The following is a 22,220-nucleotide window of genomic DNA, read 5'->3' as shown; positions in this document are numbered from 1 at the left end:
GCTTCAATGACAAATTCATACATAGCACCGAGGCCCCACATGAGTAATCAGGAACCTTGGAACTCTCTATTATGAGATCGATAATACATAAAGCCGAGGATGGAGATACGATGTACTAGTTCAACTTGTAGCGTAGTAAAGCCATCTTAATCATCTAATTCATGGGACTAGTTTAGTCCTAATCTTCGCTTCTTTAGTATCAAGGTGCAAAAATCCATGGGTCCAGAAGATCATTTAGCTCGACAGAGGCACTTGAGCTAGTACGCATAAGTACTACTCCGTACCCAGCCTTAACGGTGTGGAGATAACACGTAGAAAAGAAAACCCCTATTCTTTGCTGAATGCTTGCATAAAGATTGGAGTATCCAGAGCACCTATCGAGGAAATGGTGGTACTCCACTAATGCCTCTCTTTCCCAAATATCAACTGATATGTCGTATGAAATTCTCCGTATGTACTTCGTATAAAATGTAGGATCCTACAAAATTGGACGCCAAGAGAGCTGTCTCAGGGTACAACCAATGGCAAAGATGCCGAGTACCCGTGCCACAAGCGAGCCGCAAACCAATGAGTGTTTATGCATAGCATAAATATTTTCGCGTGGCTTTTCCTGCTTATATGTACTTTGTACATTCTTACGTATCTTGATATCAAATTTGACGTCATTTCAAGAAGATCTAGCAGAATACATTAGCAGAATACATTAGCAGAATACATTAGCAGAATACATTAGCTATACGTCTAATAGGTAACTGAGATATTAATCACTTTTCCAAGCTACAAGTCCATTTTCTACTTCGCTACCTATAATCATCTGAATAATGTAACCTGATAGACCCAGTTTTCTTCAATTGTGGATTCACAAAACGGCGATTCCCAAAACAGCGTTTCAACTTACCGAGGTGTTCTATGAAGTGGAGATGTGCATAGACTTATTGACCCGGTCAAGCTCCGGGCCAAACCTGGATCTGTTTAAAAAACCCAAAACGCCACTATACTTTTAGCCTAGGGACGGAGTACTTATCATTTAATTAAAAGGCCCCCCCCCTGTCCTAAATAATTTTTGGTCTAATCGGAATCTTGAGAATATTCTCATTCAACAGGTGCATCTTGAACTTGGCCTGTCCTGAATCCTGTTTTCTCGTTTTCGCAACCAGTTACAGTACTTTATACATTACAGTACAACTGGTTCTAAGGTTTAGTCCTTAACAACACAACAACACTCTTTTATCGTCATAGTAGAAGAGCCCTAATTCCTGAATTTTTCAAATCCTCAATTATTCCTTATCTAACACTACATACCTAATTATCGACTTTCAATAACCATTCAGTTTGCCCATCATGGCAGACGACAAGGTCCATGACGCCGATAAGATTGAATCGACCGCGCCTTCCACAATTCCATACTGGCGACTGGTATCCGATCAAGGCGTCGTCACTCAAGAGGTTATTGATTTCCCATACGCCGGCTCAGGAACAGATGAGGACCCATACGCCGTGACATGGATCCCTAACGACCCTCGCAATCCTATGCTATTCAGCGAAAAGAAGAAATGGTTCTTCACAATGACCAATGCTGTCGCAACTTTGGCTGTTGCATTGGTCTCTTCTGCATTTACCGGTGGTATACAAGAGATCGAAGAGCAATTTAGTATCGGAGATGAACTCGCTACTCTGGGTGTTTCACTTTTCGTTCTTGGTTTCGCTGTAAGTATAAAGAATCGGAAGTTATCTTGTTACATGACTAATTACCTTGTATATAGATTGGTCCTTTGCTATGGGCTCCTCTGAGTGAGCTGTTTGGCCGTCAAGTCCTCTTTATCACCACCTATTTCGCCCTCGCTGCCTTTTGTGCTGGTGGTGCCGGTGCCCAGACCTCCTACGCCTTAATTATCCTTCGTTTCTGGGCCGGTGCTTTCGGATCCTCCCCTCTGACCAACGCAGGTGGTGTCATCGCCGACATGTTCACTGCCAAGAAGAGAGGTCTCGCTTTGAGTATGTTTGCTGCCGCACCATTCCTGGGACCGGTCCTGGGACCATTTATTGGTGGTTTCTTGGGAATGAACTGCGGTTGGAGATGGGTCATGGGCTTCCTGGCTATCTTCTCTGGCTTTGTCTGGATTGTTGGCACTCTTTTCATCCCAGAGACATATGCGCCTGTTTTGCTCCGCCGCCGTGCCGAGAGACTGTCTAAGCTTTCTGGTAAGGTCTACCAGAGTAAGCTGGACATTGATCAGGGTAGGGTCTCGATTGCGGACGCCTTCAAGGTTGCTCTGTCCCGTCCTTGGATTCTCCTCCTGAAAGAGCCTATCGTTTTCTTGCTGTCTCTATACATGGCTATCGTTTACGGTACCCTGTACATGATGTTTGCTGCTTTCCCCATTGTATACCAGGTAGAGCGCGGCTGGAACCAAGGTGTTGGAGGTTTGGCTTTCCTGGGTATTATGGTCGGTATGCTCATTGCCGTGGTCTATAGCTTGTGGGATAACAAGCGGTACGTCAAAGTTCAAGAAGCGCATGAAGGCTTCGCTCCGCCAGAAGCCCGTCTGCCGCCTTGCATGTGGGCGTCTGCCACACTTCCCATCGGTCTGTTTTGGTTCGCATGGACCAATTACCCCACGATCCACTGGATGGCCAGTATCGCGGCCGGTGTTCCATTCGGCTTCGGAATGGTTCTGGTCTTCCTCAGTATCATGAACTACCTGATCGACGCATACACCATCTTCGCCGCCTCCGTATTAGCCGCCAACTCCGTTCTGCGTTCCTGCTTCGGTGCCGCTTTCCCATTGTTCACCACCTACATGTATGAAAACCTGGGCATTCACTGGGCATCCACTATTCCCGCCTTCCTCGCTCTCGCCTGTGTACCCTTCCCCTTCCTGTTCTACAAGTACGGCGCCCAGATCAGAACCCGTTGCAAGTTCGCCGCCCAGTCAGATGCCTTCATGCGCAATCTCCAGGAGCAGTCCAAGGCCGCGGCTGCGATTGCCGAGAAGGAGGAAGACACCGAGTTCGACCGTACCGAGGCCTCAGCAGAGGGTGGGTCTCTGTCTAGCGGGTCCAGCTCCCACGTCGACGAACTCCCCACAACCGAGCGCATCCACAGCCGCGCCTCGACTCACCGCAGTGTTCGCAGCCGCGCCCGCTCTCTCAGCTCTACACATACCGCGACCGACCTGGCGCGTGTACCGACATACGACGGAAACCCGTACGATATTGACCGTGTCCACACTCGCGAGTCCTTCAAATAAATATCCACGACTTAATCGGTGAAGTTATTGGTTGGATACACTGCATATCAAACCGTCCGCCACCAATAATCATAGTATCTATTGTTCATTCCTACCCTTGTTGTCATTGTTGCACAAAAGTTTCCATGCTGCTGTCCATATCTTCTTTCTCTTGTCTATTTTTATACCCTGACATCTTTTTCCCCCCCCCCCCCCCCATAATGTTGCACGAATTTAGGACCCTCATGCATTTATGGGCTTCATTGTCTGCATATAGATTCGGAGTCCTTGTTTGATACGAAATAATAATTGTTTTGGTTATAATCTAGTAATTTCTGGGTCCATAAATTTACAAGTCTGTTATAAGCAACGAACCAACTTTTCACTTCTTTCCCAAGTGACATAGTCAAAGTGTACTAGTACGCGCTTTCATTTTGATATACTGTGTGCACCGTTTACGGGAATTCACGGCATTTCGTCTTTGCTTTGCCCGAGCGCCGAGTCATTTCCCCATTTTTGATCTGAGATCTTATTTCTAAGCAGTCACGCTTTGGCATGGGTTTCTTTTTTCTTTCTTTTTTCTTCTTCGCACATATTCTTGAAACCACTACGAAATACTTCGTAGTCTGGCCGTTCACTCACATCTGCGATTGTTCCTTACGTCCGACTTATCGCCATCAGATACGTATCCGATAGCGGAGGGCTTCCGGCACTATCTTCTGTATACCGTCTTGATCTACTCCAGATATTAGGATCAGAGCAAATACATGCCCGTATCCTGAGCGTGGGATATGAATCTCTTCCAGAGGGGGCTGGGAGTCCAAGCGACCATGTTCGCTGCTCGAACGCGACCGATAACCCCAGGAGTTCGACCGCCACTGCGCCGGGTACAACAGCCACGAAGACAACATTCCAAGGAGACTCCCAAGCCAGAAACCGACGGCAAAATCGTCCAAGGTAGATCGCCAGCCTGGAATGCTCCTGAAACCACTTTCCCTAATATCTTTCGCCTATCAGGTCAACAACCCTTGAATACCGCCTCCGCAGCCGCAGGAGCAGCAACCGCACCCACCGCCGCAACAGCGCGATCTCGAACTTTCCGCGATGTTATCAATGCGAGTCCTTTGGGGCGCTTTGGGAGGTGGTATAGTCAGATTCAGGAGCGAAGGCCATACGCGACGCAGATTTACAGCTCGATTATTATCTATCTGTGTGGCGACTTGAGTGCGCAAATGTTTTTCCCGCCGGAAGAACCCCCCACTAAGGCTGACCTGGACGGTTCTCGGGACCTTGATTCAGGAGAGGATAAGAAGGAGAGGAGTCGTTGGTCTGCGTACGATCCGTTGAGAACACTGCGACATCTCATTGTGGGCGCAGGTTCTAGCATTCCGTCTTATAACTGGTAGGCCAAAGTTCACTATAGAGATAGCTCTGCTGTTGATTCATGGCTGATACTCTTTACTCTAGGTTCATGTTCCTCCACAACAACTTCAACTTCTCCTCCAAGATCCTCTCAGTCTTGACCAAAGTCTGCGTTCAGCAAATCTTCTTCACCCCAGTCTTCAACACCTACTTCTTCAGCATGCACTCTCTCCTTGCAGGTGCTACGCTAGAAGAAACCTGGGAACGCCTAAAGAAAGCTCTCCCAGTAAGCGTTACTAACAGCGTCAAGCTTTGGCCCGCAGTTACAGCGTTCAGCTTCATGTACGTCCCTCCACAGTTCCGTAATGTCTTTTCAGGCTGCGTTGCTGTTGGTTGGCAGACATATCTGAGCTGGTTGAACCAGACTGCTGCACGGGAGGTTCTGGCCGCTGAGCTTTTGGCCGAGATTGAGGCTAGTAGGGATAATGTGGCTTTGCATGCTATGTCTGGAAAATTGCTTTCTGCGGCGGGGTCTGCTTAGAGTTTTTCTTTTTTAGAGCTGTGTTTGGTTTTATATACCTTTGTATTCTCATTCTGGGCATTTTTGGCGTTTTATTGACCTGTGATGTTTCTCGGGTTACTCTTCAGAATTTAAATATCATTTGTAGACTTGAATTGTTTCATCTTCTGCTTGAACTACCCATGTACACCATATAGGCATGTACAAGTGACACATCTTGGAGGGATTCTTGGTTTGAAGCTGGTTGTGTAAAAATATCAAGGCTCCAATCTGTGGGCTTGGCAACCTTGGGGTTTTGATTAAATATTAGGGAGTATCTAGCTCTAGAGGTAATTAGATATTTTCATTTGTTTATAGACCATTCATAGATCTCATCAAAAAGTTGCGAGAAATTTCGGTCTACAACAAACTTTCTAAAGGCCAATTAATCTGAAATTGGAAATTGACATAGAAAAGACTATTATCTAGAAGAACCTTTGAGAATTGAAAGCTCACGCAAGCACAATTTTGAAATTTTACTTGAGAGAATTATACTGAATGTCATCCGAGTGTGTCCATGCATTCGTAAATTGAATCGCTAAAATTTACTCAGGCACAACCATCGATATAGACAAAATACCATCCATGAGCCAAAATACTAAGCTCGCTCTCGCCAGAGTTTCCATTGTTCTCACCAACACCCTCAAGGACCGTGATATCTGAGGCAGTGACAGTTACATCGGTACCACTAGTGATCCAGTACTCCGGACTGGCGTGTGTATATCCTAAAGCTTCAGGTGGAACTCTTGGGACGATATCGTCAGAGTGAGTGACACGCCACAAGCTTCCTTGATCTGTCATATATGTCGCCAGCGCAGTGTTACCAACACGAGGTTGGCCATATGTATACTAGTAAAATCATTCTGTTAATTGGATATACCTCAGCATAATAATGTGTTAGCACTCACTAGGTCTATTGTATACCCGTTGTTCCGCAGTGATGTTGCGCCTAAGGCAGCAAGAGCTGCGCCATAGCTGTGGCCTGTGAATATTAATTGATAGCTTGGGTAGGTCTCTGAAGCGGAGTCGATGTAAGACGTCAAATTGTCCGCCACAGTCTCCCACGCCTTCCAGAATCCCGAATGAACTTCACAGTCATCGCACAGAGTGCTGCTGCTGAAGACAAAATCTAAGTTGGCAACCCAGTTGGATATATCGCGGCTTCCTCGGAACGAAAGCACAATCAACTCATTTGTTGTGTCGACAGCTAGGAAGCCAGTGACATCCCCGTAGGTGGAAGATCTTTACGACAATTTAGTAAGGATCTTGATCTTTTGAGATGCAACACATACTCATCGAACTCATATAGAGTTGTTGTCGATGCTTCCTCTACCTCGGGACAAATGCCCTCATCGCAGGTGAGTGCAGTCCCGGTGGAGCCTATATTGGCTGAACAATATGCCGCTGCGGCATACTGCGCGAAAAGGTTGAGCTGGCTTAGTTCGTCCGATGAAACGTCTGTGAGCATGCATCAGTATAAAGAAAGCTTGAAAGATAGGGTGTGCTGACCTCGATTTCGAAGTATAGGTTTCGCCGGCGCAGCAACTGCAAACGCAATGAGAAATGGAAAAATAGAAATAGAAAAAAGATTTCCAAGACCCATCATCATGTTCGATGAATGTGTGGTTATATATAGATAGAAATGAAGCGGTAAGCTCAAGCTCGAGGGATGCTGTCGTTTGATCTTTTTTTTTTTTTTTTGTCTACATCCAACATGTTTAAATAGTCCTGTCACGTCTGGGGTCTTCACACAACGTCCAGCACGATCCAATCATAGTAAAAAAGCTCTCACAATTGCAAGACCCGCAATATACTCGGTCCTCGCATGTACTTAGTCTTGTCAATTTTTACCATTTTATACAAAGTTTTCGGTTCAACCCGAACCTCATTCTTGCCCAGGTGGTTTACTAAAGATCCATGGGTGGTTCATGATGCTGCGTTTTAAAGATATCTAAGTTTTTTGGATTTCAAGCTTCAGAGTCGAGCAGCCAACCTTTGAGATCTCATAGATTGTACCTCTCATAGATTGTACCTCTCATAGATTGTACCTCTCGTAGATTGTACATCTAGTAGATTGTACCTCTCAGAAAGTCCAATAGTTTTAGCCCAAATGCATCAGATATCAATCATTTTTCTTGAGCGGGCTCCAATTGTAAGAACTATTCGTTGATTGTTTCCGACGGAGGCCCGTACCACTGAAAGCTTGACTCCAAGGTCTGGGCCTGGATTTAAAATCCCCCCTCAAGCAATCATGGCTTGAAACTAACCCGACGCTATTCTTCACCTGACAGCCAGATGTAACAGTAAGATGTGATAGAAATGCATTAGTGCCAAGGTTGTTGAAGTAAAGAGCTTGGGCCTCTCCTATTGAGGGCGTTCAGGGCCACGCGGGCTTTCATCGGAGTCGATCAGCCTATGATGGATCAAGTTCTTCACAAGCACCAATTCTCAGGCTATCGAATACACAGCTTGGACCCATCCTAACAAAGGGCCAAATTGGTCATTTAAAGGCTAACGGCGATACATATGAGTAGTTTGATTGCTCCAAATGTTCTTTGTCCTGCCGAGGCTCTTCTTTCAATTCTCTGCCGGATGAACCGAGGTATCATGTGTTGAGTTGTATGTTTCCCGGCAGAAAAAAAGTGAAAGCATTGATTTTACTTTGTGGCTTATCAGGGGTATGGTGAATAGCTCGTGATGTACTCAGTAGATAAAGATTGGCAGCTATAGTGAACTACTAGGAGGCACTAGGCCTAATATGGGTTCTATTAACATTCGGTTGAATGAACGCCATAAAAACCCTACTATTTTTGAGAAAAGGGGAATGAAGTGATGTGAGTAAATATATATATATATATAAATGTAGGTGTTCTAAGGTTTGCTTAACGTCCGTTGCGACCAGGCGATTCCCTGCTGGAAATGTCTAAAAATGTCTGGTCAGCAAAGCGCCTATTTGTAGCCCTCGACTTCCACCCAATTTCAAAGACTGAAAAGCTTAACTATCCGGTTCTTGTATCTGAGTTAGTGCTAAAAATCCTGTAGTTGGTTTCATTTGGTGTCTCTATTCTACGATCGAGTGCAAAACAAACCACAGAACTCGATTATTCACGAAAATTAGCCTTTTGTAGAGACTGGGAATATTACCATATTCTTTGACTTCTAACACTTGTATGGACTAAGCAGCCACCAGATATTACGGTAGATTCGAACAGTTTTCGCTTGACCTACGAAGAAGGCAGAATAGCGGAAGTATGGCTATTGGAAATGCTTATCTCTACAAAGTCCATATAGATAGCCCCTATCACCCTCCCAGACAGCAAAACCATCAGGTTCGTTCGAGAAAGAGCACATTTCTCCCCTTGAACATTGACATCGGCATGAGTGCCGAGTAGTATCTGCACTATCGTTGGCAGAAGTAATATATTCCTAGGTCGATGGAAATGAACACTACTTAGTGTTCAGAAGAGTGCCTGGATATAACGTCTGCTACCCACCAACTGTTTATCCTAGGTTGTTCGTCTATGCGAATGCGATGTCTTTGCCTCTGTACGCCTCCAAAATGTACTTTTTTGGGTGGGGGTTTCCTGTGTTCTAACCTTACCTTGCTTACGGGGATAAACAATTACTAGAGCCCCCGAGTGTACCTTAGAGAAACATGTTCCTTTAGAGAAAATTTCCCTTGAACCTGATAATCAAGAGAGGATTCATCTACACCATCACGACCTAAGGCCTGGAAATATGGTGGTTTCTAAATTATCGGTGATCATTGACTGGGAAATGGGGGTTTACCCACAGCTCTGATTCTCAACAAAGTCTCCTATTTCTCTAGGATTTGATTTTTGTCCCCCAATTACTAAAATAACTGACACAGAATGGACAAAGCGATTCAATATGAAACTTGAAGGTCATAGTTAGTACTTTCTTCTATGCGGACTACTCCGTACAGGTCATGGCAGGGGATTCTATTGAGATAGGTATGCCCGGCAGAAAATTAGAAATGAATGGATGCCTCTTCTTACTGATGGAAACTTGGAATATTAGAGATCTTCGAAGAAAGACACCTTTCAAGAGTGGGACTGCTCATCTAAATCGGCCTTTATCATCCACCATCTCACGCTGGAGAGTATTGGGCCTCTTGCCAGGAGCCTAACGTATATACGACCACATGGTGCGAAGAACAGGGCTTACCGTCCGTTCAGCCGTAATTAAGCCCAAATTTAGAGAGCAGGTGATACCTAGGTAAGTCCTTAGTACCTGGTTTACTCTAAAACAGCGACCGAAATCTCAGGGTGAGGGTGGGTAAGGGTGGGTGAGCATCAGCATGGGTGAGTATGGGTGAGTACGGGTGAGTCGGGTGTAAGACTTTGAGTGCAATATAGATGTAGTGATTTAAACAAGAGAAGAACTTCTAGAAGATAGATTGTGTGGCATCTAGACTTTCTATGAGCTTTCAACGGACTCTTTCAGCCAACTCTTTCAACGACTACTATAAATCAAAATGTCGGTGAGCAGGGATTGACTCGATACAACACGCAGATGAATACTAATGAGTATACGCGTACGCGAAGGTTGAAAAGTGAGTGTTCTAGAATTATAACTATTATAATGATATACAGAAGTGATGCAGATATGATCTCATTGATTAACCAACCCCTTTCTTGACGCGGGTCCGCGAAAGGGGCCAATTATTTAGTTGCCAATGATTTTATACAGATCCTGCTACAATAGGCAGGTAATTTAACTCCTAAATTTTTAGGGCCAAAATCCTGTGATCCCCCGTGCGTATCCACATAAAACCAGTTAATCCCGACGTGGACTTAACACTCATAATTTGATACTTAAATAGCATTTTACCTCTATAGTATTCTATATTTTAGATCAATATTCAAGACTGCAGAACATCGAAACCTTGAGCACTCTATCTCTATCTTGCCTAAAGCCGTTCAACCATTCTCTTAAACAAGATGCACGTTTCCAGCACTATTCTTGCCCTTGGCCTTTCTGCTAGCTTGGTCTCTGCCACTGCCCCGCTATTCGGAGTCCAACAATCAGGCGAAAACTGCGTTATCCGCGCAGACAACTTTGCTACCGGTTGCTCTGGCACTTCTGCTGCCTTTGCAAAATTGAGCGGCATCGATTGCACAGCCGGTAAACTTCCCCAGTTTCCGTTTCTTTAAACTAGTTGATACTGATCTATTCAAGACGTTACCAATCTTAACCCAACAATCTGCGGTGATGGTTCATCAGTTCTCATTGAACAGGATGGTGACGATGGATTCAACATTCTCATGTTGGATTCAACGGGTAACCCTTCGGGATACTGCTATGTGAGCGATCTCATAACTGGCAGTAGTTGCGACGCGACAGCAACGGGCTATCCTTCAGCAACTGCGACTCCGAGCCATGTTATCGGCAAATGAGGTCTACCTATAGATATTTAGCACCTGAATGCCCTATTCAAGATTTATTGGGCATGATCTTACGGGATCCACCGACACATATATAATTCAAGCTAAGCCCATAGGGAACGCCCCCAATCAATAACCTGACCCGTTTCTTCCCCACACAATTTAAACATTTAACTGGAAGGCTTTAAAGTACTGTGTAGATAGTAAGCACTAAATAGTTAGTGTAATGATCTGTCTCTGTATAAGAACCCGAATGAATCCAACCGACGTTCACAGATTCACAGACAATATTTGTTCATCTGAGCGGCCATGAAAAATGAAAGCAATTGCAAGCCGCTGGCAGAGGCGAAGCCTGGTTTTTTACACGTAGAGCCTTCTGGTAGGTAGCCCTTCACATACCAAAAAAATATACATACTGATATTGGTTACTTTCAAGGCCGGTTTCAACGATTCTTCAGAATGATGACACAGTTCGGAATCCAATCTAATGTTATTCTGGCGGCATCATTTACAAATCTCGAGACTAAGGGTGCGGTGCTTTCTAGGGCAGTGGTCTACCCGGCCCTTCGAAGGGTTGTAAGACAATACCCAGAGCTTGGTGTGGTCTACTTGCGCCGCCCGTCAGAAAAAAAGAAAAATAATCATCGGGGCTTCTCGGGTTTCTTGCGCCACATCAATCTCGACGACCATGTCATATTTCGTCAAATTCCAGTTGAAGAAGAAAAAAAAGGTCTGACCACGATTATGGAAGAATATCATAATGTCTGGTTTGATCATACCGATAGACCACCGTGGCAGCTGATAGTAGTCAACGGAAAACATGTTTTACTGGTGTATGACCATTATATTACAGATGGACGTGGGTCTACTTTCATCATCAGTAGCTTACTTGATGCACTGAATTCGCCAGATGGGGATGAGGATGACTCATCCGTTGTTGAGTTGACTATGGAAGTGAAGGGATTCCCTGAGGAAGATCCCATCAATATATATGGCACAGGGCCATTCATCCTATGGACTATTTGGAGCTATTTGCATTTATACTTTCTCAAGCTCTTCTTCAGGGGGACTGACCTTTTTTTCCACGATATGAAGAGCCAAAAGGTGGATGTTGCCTTTAACGATCCAATAAAAGAGGAGAACAGGGTTACTACAAAACTTCACACGCTCCGTCTGGATGCCGAGACAGTGGGAAAATGCCTCCAAGCCTGCCGCCAGCGCAATGTCACCTTTACCAGCCTACTGTATGCGCTTTTTCAGGTGACGCTAGCAACAGACTTTTACCCAAAGGCTAAAATTAGTTGCTCTCAACTTGTCGTTGATGCTCGACGTTTCCTTCCAATCCAAGGCAGAAAGAACACTATCAGCAACTGTGGCACCTCGCTTCCGAGCTATGATTGGCTATCAGAGTCTCGCAAAGCAGGTCAAACACTAGATGACAAGGGCAGTCTGATATGGAACTTGGTACAGAAACGACATGCTTATATGATGGAGGATTTCAGAAAAAAGATACCCAACTGTGTTAAAGGTTTGGTCTCTATTGAATTGGTAGGGGAAGACGAGGAAGACTATTTCTCCAGTCTACCTAGATATGTGCTTTCTCTGGACAAACTATATAGTATATCTAACCTGGGCGTTTTTGACCCCAGTAAGTCAGACTCTAGCGGCCCGTGGTCAATTTCTCACTTGGAGTTTTCCGCAGGTGCCAATCAAGCTGGAGTTACAACAAGTTTGATCATCAGCGTCATTGGTGTTAAAGACGCTGCTACTGTCATTCATACCAGCTATGCGAAGGGAAGCCTTCCGGATGAGTTTGGTCACTCACTTCTCAAGAAAGTAGAAAAACGCTTGCATGCAATCATCTAGACTTCGGTGAAAATTGATTGAGAATATACCTGTTTTCTAACAGCTTTTGTCATATATGATATTTATTGAAAAGAAGCTTGTAGAGGTAGAAAGAGACGGGGTCTTTCAGATCTAAATAATATTCATGATATCACAGTGTAAAAAAACAGATGGTTAGGAGTATATCCTACTATTCCCAACGATCACATATTCACTTATGTGACATCTTTTGTGCATGGCTAGTTGGAAGAATAACTGTTCTCATTGATTCGGACACATATAGTCCTATTCCAAACTGAAATATGTATAGCCAGCAATTGATTCTTCGAAAGTTTGCTCAAAACTTATCATAGCGTATCCAAGACCAAAGATAGTGACATTGCAGATGTGAGCAGGATCTTGGATTAGTTCTTGGTGTAATCTCCGTGCCTCTGTTCATGTGGAACTACAGTGCGGCGGGAAATTTGTTTGCTGATAAATTAGATTTTTGTTCAGCTTTTTGTTGAAGATTTTGAACGTGTAGCTGAAGAAGCTTTCGAATAAAGAGCTCTCTATATAGGCGAGAGGTGTGTTAGAAATCATTCAAATAGGCATTGGAGAGGAACATCTTACGATAAGATCCAGAACGATCACCAAAAACTGGGGTAGATTCTACAACAGCACATGCGATAATCTAGACAATTAGTGTGAAAAAGCCCATGACTCGATTGCAAGAGAAGTTCGTTGAGACATGAAAACACAGACATGAATATACTTACAAGCCACATGGCTGAAGATCACGCCCGCAATGACGACTCAAATGACTCAATAAGTATTTTAATGGGAGATTATAGATAATTCCAAGGTTTAATAGAGTGAAACTTACTATGGGAATGGCTGAACCATAGCAGATCTTGTTCATTAGATGACCAGTGGAAGAAAAGGCCGGCGACTTGTATCTCGCCCAGCAAATTGATAGATGACCAGAGTAGTGACAACATAAACTACTGTATCGACAATCTGAATCATTAATTGCAACTCTGGGAAGTCCTTAGGGCTCTTTATCTCAGGTATAGATCCGAAAAATGCAACGTGCGCAGCTAGGTAGTGTATTAGTAGCCGTATGAGAAAAAGAGGATGGTAGTATTTGATGCACTATAGAATCACAATTTTTGAGCAAATAGATGTCGAAAACCGATCCGGGAGACTTGCTGAGTTTCTGTCGAAACTAAAGCTGGTAATGCCGGTTCACAGGGATCTTGATGCACTATTACTACTACGTCGTACGTGTAATAAGTTATGCGGTAAGATTTGTGTTCATTATAATTCCCGCGATGGCATCGGATATGCCCCGATTCCACTAGTTTCATTCACTTCCCGAGTTCATTCACTGCAGTAAACCAGATTCCATTGGTTCCAACAGGTAATCTCCAAGGCTCAGGCCGTTTTTCTCGGAGGTATGTCCACGCTACTGATCTCGCAAAAGGTTGGATTGAGCCATTTGCATGTGCTGCAATAAATGAAGATAAAGCAGGAGACAGTCGTTGTCGAAGGAAGAGATTGGAAGAATGGCTGTGTTGGCGCTTTTTTCAGTATGAAACCAGACCATTCCGGTTAGCATGGCATCTAGTAAAAAGATCAACATGAAGCAAGACTAATGCCAGAGCAAGTCACTACTATTACTTTTGGCAAGAAGAATTTGTCTTCTCTTCGGGATTTCAGAGTAAAACGACTAGAATTACTCTTTGGCGTTGAAATTGGCTGGTAACTCTCAATATTTGCCCACAGTACAGAAAATGAACTATACGAACTTGCAGAGATACAAATATCTCGTTTTAGATAGAATCTATACTGATAATACGACATTCATTGAGATGCTGGAGGAGGGGTTGAGACTGTTGGGCGCCACAAGCGGCAGATGCGGTCGGCGAAGGATTTATGAGTGTACTGATGATGATGAACTGAGAAGAAATAGAAATAAGAATCAGAGTTTTGAATTTAAACCTGTTTCCCAAGATCAAAAACACCCTGTAGAGCATTGGCAACGTTTGACTGCATGGCTGTTGGCGGCTGAAGGAAGCGGCTTTCGCACGTGGGAGGTACCCAACCCATTTCACATTCGCTGCATGTACGCCCGAGACGCCCATTTCGTAAGGTTCCAGTCTGCAATGGACATATTGGCTTGGATCTATTGCGCTTTTTTAGAATCACCAGCATTGTATAGTCGAATAACCTTGACATGGAATTTGGGAATGACGTTGGCAAGTGCGGAAACGACATCACTGGATCCTGCGACAAGTTATTTGATCAGTGTAGTCTTGACCAACAATTAACGAGCAATTTTCAACCGATTATATTCTGACTACATATCAACCACTGACTAGATACGGGATAGGTGAAAGTTTCTTAGTCAGTGATTCCCCTAGTCAATATTTCTTGGTTGATAGTGCTCGATGTAATGATTTTGAACAAGCCAAGCCTGTTTGCATTTCAATTTTCAAATTTCGAGTTCGAACTATCACCCTACGAATACAGATTTTAATAATCTCAAGCCCTCCAAACAATTGGACTACGCGTCGCGGCAAAAAACTTTCCGGACGGAAAAGGCTAAGGACTTACTACCATCACAACAGCACGCTGGGTTGGTCATGATCAAGACCATGATCAGTAAGAAAGCTGATTAGCGGATGATTAACCCGATATCAAAGACACCTGGGCCCAATAATCTTACACATGCCACAAGTCATCAATACATGACATCCCCACAACCCGGTTCCGAGTGGACTAGCCGTGCAATACCGGGTACAAGGTGGTTCCGTTATGAGTGTGGCCACCACGGAGAAGAAGGGCTGTTTCAGATTGACCCGACATTGAATTGATGGGTCTCCCAAGAAGAAATTAAGCATACTATCAAAATTACAAAGCCAGGCTGGTGGATCTGATTGGGCTGAACCGCACGGTCTCAGCTCAGGTCTGATACAAGACACGCAAGTCGGATGTCGAGTCCATCGAATGGTGCAATCTGCATACGCAACAGCCCACTAATTATTTCAAATAGCTGACCAGAAATCAGGTACATTGCATTGTCAGCCTGGTAGTACTAACTATTCTGTATGTGGCGAATAGTGAAATCTGGATTGATTTGGGCTATGGTCTCGAGGCAGCACCATTTAAGGTAGTTTAGGGTTATTAGAGCGCTTGCTACTATAGGCCGGCCATACTAAACATTCCTTCCAGGTCATCCCTTGCATTGATATCGCAGATGATATGTTCTAGGTTGAATATTCATTGCTTATTTGAAGGCTCTGCAAGTGATCAGGCGACTTCATCTCATCAAATCAAAATAACTCGTTCAAAGTCACTTGAAGTAATTATTTATAGAGATCGTCGAGGTGCAGATCCAGAATGCGCCCATTCGCACCTATTGGCTACTCTGTACGGAGGACTAGAACACAGTATGTGCGTGGAGGTCCAAAGTAACAGCCAAGTAGCAGCCAAGTCTCGAAATGGTGAAACCAAGAATGTAACGCTTTGAAATCAAAATATCAAGAATATCGATTTTTCCCATATGCAAGCTCTAGAAAAAAAAAAATCACAAATCACGGTCAACCCGGTGCCAAGTTGCGGGATATTTAGAAGGCTTCTAGAAAGAATTAGTAGATTTTAAACCTGCAGAATGTGTGACAATACCGATCCTAGCCGTAAAAAGTTGCAGTTACAGTTTGTGGCTGTGCTTTTCCACCTTTTATAGCCAATCAATGCAATCATTTGTAGCAGAAAATTTCTGCTGCATTAGCTCAGTTCTAATTCAGCTCGTATTAGACTCACTCGGTGCTCTGAGCCCCGTGTTAAGGTGCTGACGATATTATTAGTTTTTTTTTTTTTGTTCTCCGGCATCCAAAGCCGAGGAATATTCAATTGTCGTGTTCATGCATGTCCCAATTAAGAAGGTGATTTGAGTACAGGTGCCCAGGTGGTTCAAATGCTAGTTCAGGGTACCTTGTACTTAGTAGCCTTGATACTTTCCTCTAGGGAATTACTGTTTACTTATTCCTGAGTATAGTGGGCCTGGAAATAGAAATCTCGCCACTTCCCCAGACCTTTTGATCCGACTGTGATCAGTAGATCAGTAGACCGAGACAGCCGAGGACAAGAGTGGACCATTCAATGTTCGGTAGCTACGGCACCCCAGGTCGGACGGAGTTTGTTCGGGTGAAAGCTTTGTTGAGCGCCAGATACGGATTATGCATGGCGTCCGAATATAAAACTCTCCGGTCGGCAATGCCCGGGGCGTTTCGGAGGTCTGTTTCCCGACATTTCCGATCTGATATACTGCTAAGCCAGATGCAGTAACTTGTCAGACTATACTAGTGCTATCTCCTATTCCAATATTACGGACTACGGTCCAGATGGATATACAAAAAAGTTGAATTCTTTATTATTAATAAATGATTATTAATAGATATTTTCAATAAAGAACTACAATTCTGAGTCACACAGATATAGTCATCTTAATTACCAAGGTTAGTCAGGCCATTGACCATGTGATAAATTGTCCTGTGTAGCCGATAAGCAGTCAAGGTAGTAAGAGCAAGGTACGAGATAGATGGAGCCGCCCGAGGTCAGCTGCTCATTCCCGGGTCAGCTGATCACTCTATCCCAAAATCCAAATCCAAATCCAAATCTCAAACCTGGTAGAAATTTAGGCACCTGTGTAAACAATAGAATAATTGAATTAAATTCAACTACCCCAGAATGTTGATTTGGCTATTCCCGACGACTTGGTTAACATATGGTGGCGCAGCAAACGTGGCCAATGCGGTACGACCGAGTGACCTTCTAGACCACTGATTTTAATATGTTCAGTATGTACCTGCTGGGTCACGCGGGATTCTCGTGGCTCAGCCCTACCTCGGCTATTCGGTTCCTAATTTTGGATTTATTTGATTGTAGATTTGAGATTTTAGATTCTGGCTAGGTCTGGTATATGCACTCTAACCGGGCATTTCTGGCATTTCTGGCATTTCTAAGCGGGGATGATACGACTGCTCTATACTTTGGAATTGTCTTGTCTTGTCTTGGAATACCTTGGAATACCTTGGAACTATTAATCATAATAATTCTGTTTATTTACATTTTACATTTTACATTTTCTACATTTTAGTTTCTAGTTTCTTCTACTTTCTACTTTCTATTTCCATTTCCATCTATGTACTAGGCATGTGGCTTCAGCCACTTACACAGAAGGTACCTAGTATAGAAGCAGATCAGTGGGTCAAGTCACGAATGAATTAAGTACTGGTATGGTACTAAAAATACCACTAAAACCAAATCGGGAACAGCCCTGGTGTAATAATACGTAGAGTATCCATAAATACAGTAAGTACCACGGAGTCTCCGTCTTTCCAAATATTAATTCTTAGAACCCCTGCTAGTGCCAACGTCATTAACACTGTCTGTCTTCATAAAGTCCACTAGATCCGCAAATCTCTCTTTTCTTCCGCCCCAATTTTCAACGACAATTAAACAGACTCAATCTACCCCATATTCCCATCGAGTCATCAAGATCCAGACTCTCGACTCTCACTCTCATAGACTTATTAAGGTTCACCCGTACCATTCATCCCGACAGTCACGAGCCTCTCGACTTTTCCAGACTCTTGCCTTTCAACCAACCACAAAATCCCCCAAGATCCATACCATCTTCCAACTATTCCAACTCTTTCATCTCTCCCAAGGAACTCTCCGGATCACGACCCAGCTTTTTATTTTATAAGAAGCTCGCCTTCCCCGGTGGCAAAACACTCTCATACCCACTCGTTGATATCCTATAACGTGGATACCATTATGCTTATGTACCCACGTAAGGATCTCATCATCGGGCCGTATATTCCCCAGGATATCACCATACAAGACGAAGACGTCCCATCTGAGTTCGCCGAGAACTCTCATCAGTACCAGTTCCAACAATCCTGCTTGCAACCACCTTTTCACTATCAGCCGAACCAACAGTTCGCGTCCCCGCCCTCTTCCGCACCTTCATCACCATCTTTCTCTTCTCCCACTTTTTCTAATTCTTATCCCCCAACGGGCGACTCTCAATCTCTCGGGGCGCCTTCGATGACCCCGGTGTCTTCTTACAACCCGTCTTTTGACATTCAGGGTCCTGCCTCTCCATCTTCCTCCAGTTACATATCACAATACCCTCCATACTACACGCCCATGTTGGCTCAACCACCCATCGCTGCCAGCAATCAAGGCTGGGATAGCAACTTGCAGTTGCTGAGCCCCGCCCGCATTCCATTCCACCAGAAGCAATCTCCTTCTGTCTCTCGATCTGCGCCCTTGGGCCACTCAATATCGCCCATAGCTGCTGGCCAGCATCGGCGATCCGACAGCAACAATAAGCCTCTGCCAACTCCTGTACAGACTCCACTTCAGAACTCTTTCCTGGCCGCGCCCTTCCAAAAATACGATCCTTTGACCTACGATGGTAGCAGTGTTGAAACCGAGTCGGTCATGAGAAAGGCCATTTTGGATCAACAGTCAAAGCACCAGGCATCACCCCAACAGCAACATAACGATTACTCTCTGGCTCCTTCAGTCTCCAGCCTGAGCCACAGTGGCAACTCGCCCGTGACCCCGCAGACCATTCTGGATGAGCTCGAAGACACATCCAAGACGATGACGAATGGTGAGAGATTTTTTCCCCCATCGGAATGGGAGGACGAATACTTACAGTGCGACCGTCCTCCAGACTACAACACTGGCAACATGTCAATGGGTGACGAACTCTACAACCCACTCATAATGTCCACTCCTCAGATGTCCTCAAAGCCGATGAACCAGGGCATGCTGGCTCCGCGCAATGTGATTGCTGATCGACTGCAAGCCGCTCACCAGGGACACATGTCCGCTCGCTCGCTTTCTCCGGTTATGGGCATGAAGCGCGACCGATCTCCCTTCCGCCAGTGCTCCCCATTCGTGGGCGATCTCAATCCCGCAGCTCTTCAACAGGCAATGCCAACAAGCATCCCAATGTCTCAAGCTCAAGCTATGCAGATGCCCTCGAATCAGGGCCAGGGCGATCTGAAGACAATGTCTCCCAAAGATGCTGTCCTTGATTTTGCCGAGAGTGAAGATGCGGCCATGCCTCCATTCCCTCCCTTACAACAAGTGGACTTCAATATTGGAGATTCTCTTGAAATGCGCCGCGACAGCAACCCCATGCGCCCTATCACTACTATGGATACCTTCCCGTCTCAATATGCCTCAGTCCACCAAAACCCCTTCGCTTTTACTCAACAGAGCCAGCGCCCACAGCACATGCTACAACAGGCACCTGAATTCACAGCGCCCGGTTTACCTCATGTGGAATCTAATGGCAGTGATATGCATTCATCTATCGAGTTGACACCGCAAGCACATGCCAAGATTCCCGTTTCGGCAAATATTACCCGTCCCAGCAACACATCCTCGAATTCGGGCACATACACCTGCACCTACCATGGTTGTACACTTCGATTTGAAACCCCAGCCAAGCTTCAGCGACATAAGCGCGAGGCTCACCGCCAGACTACTCCCGGTGGACATTTGGTCACCCGTGATACATCGCTTAAAAACTCGCAGGCTGGCCCTCACCGTTGTGATCGAACCAACCCGTCTACTGGCAAACCTTGCAGCTCTATTTTCTCTCGGCCCTACGATCTTACCCGCCATGAGGATACGATCCACAATGCACGCAAGCAAAAGGTGCGGTGTCATCTGTGTACCGAGGAGAAGACATTCAGTCGCAATGATGCATTGACCAGACACATGCGTGTTGTGCACCCCGAAGTGGACTGGCCTGGCAAGCAGCGTCGGCGCAGAGACTGAGACGATCACATATCACATTCATCACCATGACACACGAAGCCCTCTATTCCTGGGGTACATGACGTCATCTGTATCCCTAGACCCATATTTGTCCCAGATCGGCGGTATTTCCTTCCGCCTTGGGACTAATGGCTTTTGATTTGATGCCTTGTGGCCTGAATTGCCTAAATGGCTTGAACCTCCTGGGTCCACTGACGTCATACTTGAAGCTATCCCATCTTACTGACGTCGACTGTACGTCGATCCAATCTGTATGGGATGACGCTCCATGGATTTCCCCAATATCCCGATCATCCCTTTACGTGTGCAGTTGTTAACTGGGCACCCATTAGGTTCATTTTGAATCCTAGCGCACTCCTTTTTTTTTTTTTTTTCATAACATCAAAAAGAGCTGGTATCTGTTCGTATTGTGTGTTTTTTCGCTTCCGACTTTTTCATGTCTGTTACGACTCTTTCTTATGTATGATTATCCATTCTTGTGTACGATTTTATGCGATGATGTCTATTGCATGTGCTTTGCATTGGTTGGTGCGATTGTTTTTTTTATTTTATTTCGGGGAGGTGTACAGTGTATATGATCATTTTCTTATTCTACTGGACTGCTGTATAACTATGAACAGGACTAAAAATTTGTATATTATTAGAATGTACAGCATTTGACCTTTGATATCAATAGGCAAGAAATCCTTTTTTACATTTCCATCTCCATTTCCTTTCTCTATCACTCCATCTAATTATCCGATCTATACTTTGTTTGTACTCTGTACATGTACCCTTCAACAGAACTTACGTCGTAGAACACCACCCTATATGCAAAACTCCACTCATAACTAGAAGCAGCCCACAGTGGCACCACCTCCCCACCGATCAACGAAAATGAAACAGATTAATACCCACAACTAACAATCGCACTGGCACATCTGTACAACGCACAGATCACCCTAGCCGCCCCGCGGCACAAAAAAGCCCAAACCCAACTTTACGCACATTCTCCCGGCCCTGGCCCCCAACGAAGGAAGTTCCCCTTGCCCGAGTTCTAATATGTCAAACAGGAACACTGTCAATGCTTTCCCGACACTGTATTTATTTTTTCTAATTTTCACCTTCTAGGGCTTCGATATGATGATCTCTCTATGCGCCCCACTTCCAATTCCCTCTTGTCCCCTGCCTAACTATTCAATTTCCTGCATGATTTCTACGTTTCTGACGAGTCATCAACGTCGGAAAGTACTCTTAACTTTCTTATCAACTAGTATTCCTCGATGATTGATCTGATCTGAGCCCATTCCGCATCCTGCATCTGCATTACATCTTACATTGTAATCTGTAATCTTACTCCTCCATTCCCCCTCATCTTACTATAAAACTCATCTATATAGCACATCACCACACTTAATATACAATTATTAATTAACTTACACTCATGTTGTTCCATGTCACTAAAGACCGCGAAAGAGCTGAGGGCTTGCTACCTTGTATCTAATTGGCTCCATATTTCAATCTAGTGTCCCACTCTTTTTCTCTCTTATTTCCCCACTTACCTGAATAGTCGACATTCTACGAAGCTACGTACGAAAGTTGCTGACAACAATATTTATGTTTCCTGGTTGTACCCACGTAAGAAGTTTGTGTGCTTGTCATCTAGGAACTTTAGTGAGAGCTAATGACCGATTACAAGAATCTACCTAGGTAAGTCCCCCAATAAAATGGTGTAGCTAACTAGGTAACTTTCAGCTATCAAGCCCGAGCTGTAGACTTGGGGATTGAGGTCATTCAGATTATGAAGATCTTCTTTACTACCCATGTTTTTTTTTTTTACTACCAATGTTATTGGAGGTGGAATGAGACACGCAAAGTCATCATTGGATTGTACTTTAATCTTGACAGGACTAGTATAGACATATTGCATATTGCAGCCTGCTCAACTTGACAAATAGCCGAACTAAGGGCTGCAGGGCCTAT

At 44.6% G+C, this 22,220-nt stretch overlaps 6 protein-coding genes across 6 annotated transcripts; 5 read left to right on the top strand and 1 right to left on the bottom strand.

The window, feature by feature from the left end:
- Positions 1-1,341: 1,341 nt before the first annotated feature.
- Positions 1,342-3,251, top strand: N7495_002415 (MFS transporter; the record flags this gene model as incomplete). The annotated part of the gene is made up of 2 exons (XM_057205084.1): positions 1,342-1,707; positions 1,764-3,251. 2 exons carry the CDS (start codon positions 1,342-1,344, stop codon positions 3,249-3,251), a joined length of 1,854 nt encoding a protein of 617 aa, XP_057065691.1.
- A 770-nt stretch (positions 3,252-4,021) lies between these two features.
- On the top strand, positions 4,022-5,133 carry N7495_002414 (Mpv17/PMP22 family protein; the record flags this gene model as incomplete). Its single annotated transcript, XM_057205083.1, has 2 exons — positions 4,022-4,632; positions 4,698-5,133. 2 exons carry the CDS (start codon positions 4,022-4,024, stop codon positions 5,131-5,133), a joined length of 1,047 nt encoding a protein of 348 aa, XP_057065690.1.
- Positions 5,134-5,700: 567 nt separating this feature from the next.
- On the bottom strand, positions 5,701-6,619 carry N7495_002413 (lipase family protein; the record flags this gene model as incomplete). The annotated part of the gene is made up of 3 exons (XM_057205082.1): positions 5,701-6,000; positions 6,060-6,393; positions 6,444-6,619. 3 exons carry the CDS (start codon positions 6,617-6,619, stop codon positions 5,701-5,703), a joined length of 810 nt encoding a protein of 269 aa, XP_057065689.1.
- A 3,496-nt stretch (positions 6,620-10,115) lies between these two features.
- N7495_002412 (uncharacterized protein) lies at positions 10,116-10,571 on the top strand (the record flags this gene model as incomplete). Its single annotated transcript, XM_057205081.1, has 2 exons — positions 10,116-10,299; positions 10,354-10,571. 2 exons carry the CDS (start codon positions 10,116-10,118, stop codon positions 10,569-10,571), a joined length of 402 nt encoding a protein of 133 aa, XP_057065688.1.
- A 447-nt stretch (positions 10,572-11,018) lies between these two features.
- N7495_002411 (Alcohol acetyltransferase) lies at positions 11,019-12,425 on the top strand (the record flags this gene model as incomplete). Its single annotated transcript, XM_057205080.1, has 1 exon — positions 11,019-12,425. The coding sequence occupies one exon, from the start codon at positions 11,019-11,021 to the stop codon at positions 12,423-12,425; it is 1,407 nt and encodes a 468-aa protein (XP_057065687.1).
- A 5,805-nt stretch (positions 12,426-18,230) lies between these two features.
- Positions 18,231-20,258, top strand: N7495_002410 (stress-regulated transcription factor RPN4; the record flags this gene model as incomplete). Its single annotated transcript, XM_057205079.1, has 1 exon — positions 18,231-20,258. The coding sequence occupies one exon, from the start codon at positions 18,231-18,233 to the stop codon at positions 20,256-20,258; it is 2,028 nt and encodes a 675-aa protein (XP_057065686.1).
- Between the last annotated feature and the right edge of the window lie 1,962 nt (positions 20,259-22,220).

The sequence above is a fragment of the Penicillium taxi genome (genome assembly GCF_028828555.1).
Source record: "Penicillium taxi strain IBT 34144 chromosome Unknown utg000002l_segment0_segment0, whole genome shotgun sequence".
In the NCBI taxonomy this organism is placed as follows: domain Eukaryota; kingdom Fungi; phylum Ascomycota; class Eurotiomycetes; order Eurotiales; family Aspergillaceae; genus Penicillium; species Penicillium taxi.
The sequence above is the reverse complement of the archived record's forward strand: the minus strand, read 5'-3'. Positions and strand labels throughout refer to the sequence as shown.